This window comes from Glandiceps talaboti, chromosome 12, assembly GCF_964340395.1.
Source record: "Glandiceps talaboti chromosome 12, keGlaTala1.1, whole genome shotgun sequence".
Lineage (NCBI taxonomy): Eukaryota > Metazoa > Hemichordata > Enteropneusta > Spengelidae > Glandiceps > Glandiceps talaboti.
In genome coordinates, this window is record NC_135560.1 from 16,257,297 (window position 1) to 16,263,375 (window position 6,079).

General features: G+C 36.6%; 1 protein-coding gene across 2 annotated transcripts; it reads right to left on the reverse strand.

Moving 5' to 3' along the window:
* Positions 1–612: 612 nt before the first annotated feature.
* On the reverse strand, positions 613–4,781 carry LOC144443849 (uncharacterized). 2 transcript variants are annotated; one of them, XR_013481710.1, is made up of 3 exons: positions 4,583–4,781; positions 2,876–3,377; positions 613–984 (listed from the first exon to the last, which is right to left on the reverse strand). XR_013481710.1 is itself a non-coding variant. In XM_078133420.1 (3 exons), the coding sequence occupies exons 2-3, from the start codon at positions 3,282–3,284 to the stop codon at positions 912–914; spliced, it is 441 nt and encodes a 146-aa protein (XP_077989546.1). In that variant the 5' UTR covers positions 3,285–3,377; positions 4,583–4,781; the 3' UTR covers positions 613–911. The 2 variants fall into 2 exon arrangements, 1 of the variants encoding a protein (XP_077989546.1); XM_078133420.1 differs by having other exon boundaries at positions 2,917–3,377.
* Between the last annotated feature and the right edge of the window lie 1,298 nt (positions 4,782–6,079).

The following is a 6,079-nucleotide window of genomic DNA, read 5'->3' on the forward strand; positions in this document are numbered from 1 at the left end:
AACTGAAGATGAATCACCGAACTATAGGATATGAAAGAGGGGTAAAGGAAGTGAGGGGTGAATGTTAATTTTCGGTGCAGTTATAAATTTAAATGTAGGCAGTTAGTTATAGCCGTATGACAACATTCAACAGTGTGTTAGATAATCTCTTCGATACGGCAATGATACTAGAGGATGCATCGTCGCAAACCACGGCCTCTTTTACGGCACCGTCGACACGTGCTGTAAGTGTAGCGGAAGAAATAACAGCTCTGGTTTGCGAGAATGTAGAGGATGCCAAATGTACAATTGTAATTTCAAGACATTTAATTTCTCAGTATGGATGCTAGACTTCTTTGATGCAAAATTCTCCTCGTGAGGATAAAGAAGTGGACCAAAATGATGTAAATGAAATATTTTATTGTTTGTTCAAAATTTCTCAGTAATGCTAGACACTTCTATTACATTCATTGTGTGTCACAACAAACATACGTCATCTTGCCATTTTTCCAGATAGAAACATCCGGGATACTTATCAGGCTTGAAGCTTATAATGCCGGGGGGGGGGGGGGGGGGGGTATAATATACAAGTATATCCTCGTCTAAATTGCGATTTTTACAAACTACTCTCAACTTTGGCAATCTAATCGGATGAAAATCATCCTATTATTTAAAAAGAAATCCCATTCTATAAAAGTGTAACGTTCACTCGGCATGTAATAACAAAAATATTACAACCCCAGTTATGGGAGTTATGAGCGTACTCCTCGTGCTGAATATGCCTCCACAAACGTCCACACCAGGATATATCTGAATTGAAACATGTTACTAATACTGAAATCATCTATCCGATCCCTTTGTAATGATGTACATGACCTGTAAGAATGACAGCAGTCCTGAAAGTAATCGCACTCTAGTTGCCGCTATATGTTCTATATCCTCGTGTACTTGATTTGCTTGGCACTTTGTCTCGTAGAGTCGTTTAGGTCTATGTCTACCAGATGGCTGAAATAAAGGCGAAACGAATAATTAGTAAATAGCGACACAATTAGATATACTACATCATAGTTCCTAACTTGAATACAAGGACTTTGGATACATTAAGTACATTATTGGAAATGCTCTCATTACATATGATGCATGGTCTATAGATCTACAGCGTTCTAGACAAAGACAAAATTGTCAGACTCGAGAACTAAAGTGTGAGGCTGATGATATCCTATAGCTAGCTGTTATCTTGCTTCGTTCTATGCAGGATTGATATACTATCTATTTCATCTGTATAGGTTCGATGTACACCGGACAGTTTTGCATTGTCATTTCCTCTGTTGTGATCAATGATACATCACCCCTTTGCTTTAATATCAGTATTATGTTTGTCTTATGTACAGTGGCGTTTTAAATGCACTATATGCAACACAGGACATTATAACAGAGTTTACCTGAAAACATAGAGTCATGGATAAACTATAACTTGATGTCATTGAAAAAAAATTACTGAAGTGTATATTATATAGGGTTTAGTATAAGTTTACTAACACGTCATGTCACCAGTTTTCCCCGATGTTGCGTGGAAACAACGTTTACTACCTCCGTTTATATCATGACTATATTATGCATATAGATATATTGCAAATACGCCTCTGGTTATAGCATCATATATCATATTTAGGGATGGGTCAGTTTTATGAGGGAGAGAGGTCGGTGTATCTTTTCATCGCTATGACAAACAGTCTCCGTCCCCCTCCCTGTGAAACCCAAAACAGGATCGCGAATTTAAAAAAACAAACATGACCCCCCCCCCCATGGATCTAGATCTGTCACATGCCTTTTATGAGTAAATCATTCTGATTCAGACAGTACACAGCCTCACAGTATGACTCACCTACAAAATACTTTACCCATGACAACACCATTTACTAACAACAAATATCTATGTGTAATAATGGTTGATATATTCTTCAAAGGTTTATTACTATCATGACGGTACTAAAAGATGAATGCATCTGTTGGGTGATGCCATCGGTAGGGGGAATACTGGCGAGATGACCGTGCCCCTCAAACGAGGTCATAGACATTCCCCTAGACGCTCCGAAGGTCTTTTGAAATTTCTAGGCTTTCCATAGAGTTTTAGGTAATATTTTTGTTTCAGTTTTACCAGTATTTACAAAATTACTCTACGTTTGATACCTTGGAAGGCATACATCAACATCAACAATGAATTAATAGAAGTTTTGCAACCATTCATACACATGTACTACCTACATGTGGTGTTTCATGTTACATATCAAACGTTCTTGCCATATTAGGGAAATTGGTGGTATAATAGGGACTTCATGAATATATTACACACAAGGAATACTTTTCACACCACCACACCATTATTCTCCTACACCAGATCTGGGTATGCCTATTGCAAGTGATGAATAAGTAGTTTTCAGTACGTAGGTAGATTTTAATATGCACTCAACTGTATCCTCAAGCGTTTAACTCATATGCAACAAATAAGTGTCTCAATAGTAAGTTACATTAATGGTTAGAGAGGAAAAAACACCACATTGGTTCTTCCATCATTGTCGAAAACACAATGACGCCCCCCCCCCCCCATCGAAAATTTTCAAAACAAGGGGCGCTCCCATTCCAATTAAAAAAAAACAACCACCCCGCTAATCCTAGTTCCCCCCTAATTAGAAACTGACTGGTCCCTTAATTACTGATAGTCATCCATATCCAGTCGTTCACACTCGCATGATCAAAACAAAAGAGTACACACAATGCTAAGACAAAGGGTAGTAGGAATAGGACTGTGTGCATCAGCTGGTGATGGTGGGTCAATGTATGCATTGCGTTAAATAATTCTATGACGTTTTTACGTGTTAGACTGACGCTTAAATACCTTGGAATAATCCCCGGCTCTAGATTTTCACCACTACTCACTTTCCACTGTCTGTAATATCTACATCCTCATCAAAACAATCAAAGTCTCCATTTTCAGTTTCATTTTGCAAATGCGCCGGCGTTTCCATAGTTACTCGATCCTCATATTCATCTTGCACACTGTTCTCATCTAGGCACTCCAATTCTTCCTCGTCCACGGGGATTGGCACTCTTCGTTGCCTTATACAAAGGATATACGTGGCAACCGTAAAAATGCCCGAAGCTAGTGTCAACAGCAGACACACAACGTACAAAGCATGTTGATCGCTGACGTAAGCAAATATGAATCCAGTCAGAAATAAGGCTGTTGATAGCGTGGACAATACACAAACCGCTGACCCGACCATATCCGAGTTTGTATTTCTCATTTATCAACACGATAATGTCACATTAGAAACGTTATTAAAACGAACACCATAAGTTATTCCAACGACTCCATTCTATGTATGTGGTAGTGTATTCTATTGTGAAGAGATAGAAAGAGAAGCACATGTTTGATCTGATATGCAAATGAGGCCAATTCATATTACAAACTCATCATGGTGTGCCATATTTGGGTCGTGATGGATTCCCTTTGTTCAATATTACTGAGTAAGCACGGGTCATCTATTAATATATATATATATTCTTTTATCATGTTAATTGATATTTTATTGCTTTTATTAATATGCTGTCACCGCACAAAAGATCAGACGGTTTCTCAATCAGCTATTGAAAATTGAATATGATATTCCCGCCTCTTCAAATATACAAATACGGTGGTATGGCCATTTTAGTCAGATATGTATACACTTTTGTCTAAAATTTAATATAAATATCGTGGTTTTTTTCTTCCTTGAATTTTGAAATATTCGCATAAGAATTAGTGCCATCTTCCATAGGTTTGTTGCATGGCAAAAATTCCTCGTATGATACAAACAATTGTGATTTTAAAAAAAAATAACAACACGATATTCAACGGCCCTCTACATGCTCTTGTAGGAGAAAGAAGAGAAGAGAAGAGGAAGGTAGGGTCTTTCCACTTACGAAATTTACTTTTTAAAATGCGAATTGTGAGCCGATTTGGTTCTTTTATCAGAGGAACAACATCGATATTAAACTTCAGAAAAGGACTTGGAATTGGCTGGACGTTGTACTACCAGTAATTTGCACAATTCTTCAAAGTGAATTTTATAGTAAACGGTCTGCATTACCATACGACTAGTTAGGTCAAAGGTCATTCGCAATATGAAACCAATATATTCATGATATTTTTATCCACGTTATTGCATTAATAACATGCTATCAAATATAACTCATATATCATGACAATAAAACGCAGTAATTAGACATTGACAGTCTTTTTCCGGAAATCAATTAAAATGAAGATTAATGTTGTAAATGACTTGTAATTATAATCTGAGCATTTGTTCTTGAGAGAATTTTTTGAATTGTAAAAAAAATTCACGATTGTAAGCAATGCCGTCTCTCTAATTTCCATTAAAATGAAGCAGTACATTATGTTTAGTGAAAACAAAAATCTGGAAAGGCATCTAAATAAATCTAATGTTGAAACGAAAATGTAGCCGGTCACGGTGTATTTGCTTGAATCGTGTTTATATAATATTCATATAGCAAAGCGAGACGCCACGTTGGAGGAAAGCATTAACCGTTCACAGACACCTACCTGTGGAATACGTTGTTTTCTCTGTTCCAGATGCTTCAACTGATAAAAGTACCTTCAGGATAGATTTTTCGCCATCAAAACTGACACGTTGAAATGAAATGAAATCTTTTTGCATGAACGCTGCTAGGAAAGGGAAATAAACTCATGCCCGTCACATGGTGCAACAGCTTGATGTATTTAAATAAAGAGCAGGGTTGAATTAAAAACTGTGTGGTCATACGAGCCACATCTACACGAATGAACAATTCATGAATATTCATACATATTGAATATATTCGAGGTCAAAACTCGTGACATGCGTTGCGGGTCTACGTATACACTGGTGATTGCAAGTCTGTTGTGATGTACACTGTCTCGACACTTACACAAAATAATAATCAATGCCTAATAAACTTGATTTCGAACACTTCATCTCGGAAGCATATACTATACTGCGTGCATGGATCGATACATTTTGTTCATCGTATGAAGCTATAGCTCGCCAATCGCATACGTTTTCCTGAACTGCTCAAATGGGTGTAATACTTATTTGGCCTTGATTATTTTTCAATTTAATCAAATTTCAAATTCCTTGAAGATTTTAATTTAATTTAATTTAATTTAATTTAATTTAATTTAATTTAATTTAATTTAATTTAATTTAATTTAATTTAATTTAATTACATTTAATAGAATGGCAAAATAGAATCTTTTGATTCTTGTCTATATAATTGAAGCTGTGATGTTAAGTCTTCACTAATACGATTTCTCATTATATTACGAGACCTACCTTACCGTTCGCTTAAGAAGCAGGGTTTAAACAAACTTTAAGCTTATTAAAGTGTGTGTGTGTGTGTGTGTGTGTATGTGTGTGTGTGTGTGTGTGTGTGTGTGTGTGTGTGTGTGCGTGTGTGTGTGTGTGTGTGTGTGTGTGCGTATGTGTGTGCGCGTGTGCGTGCATGTGTGTGTGTGTTTCAAGTATATGGAGTGACTTTCGAAAACCATGTCTACAAGTGTATTGTCATCAATTCAACATGACAATGAAATCACTTTGGTTTCGTGAAATGACTCCTGAATGTATAAGTTTTCTATACATAAACATTCCTTTACCTGCCACCACACGCAGGGTGTTTTTCCCCAAGAAGGAAGAAAAAGTCTACTATTAAGGTCTACCGCAGCATTTAAGCTTTGCGCTATGAGGGCGTTGTTTATCGCACAGTATGCCAATCAAAAATATCACTTCCATACTGGCAACATAGGTGAGAACATTGGGACGTAGAGTTCTCAAAGAACTCAAAATAGATGAAGTCAGTACAAAATTCATGGCAAGGATCGGTATATAATGATCGTCACCTTTCTTCTTTTTTTTCAAATAAAACGAACACAATTTTTTGTTGTTTGAAGATAATTTAATCATAGTGTCCCGCTCTAAAAACTACATTGGAATTCTACTGAAATGAAGCCATCATTTGTAAGATATTGTCGTTGGTGGTGCTGTATCAACACGTCAATAATCCT

What these genes read in the sequence shown, in the direction of transcription:
- LOC144443849 (XM_078133420.1), bottom strand. Translation starts at nt 3,284, where the DNA reads ATGAGAAATACAAACTCGGATATGGTCGGGTCAGCGGTTTGTGTATTG. An exon ending in GATATTACAGACAGTGGAAA is followed by an intron (nt 985 to 2,916) that starts GTGAGTAGTGGT and finishes CCTTTATTTCAG; the next exon opens with CCATCTGGTAGACATAGACC.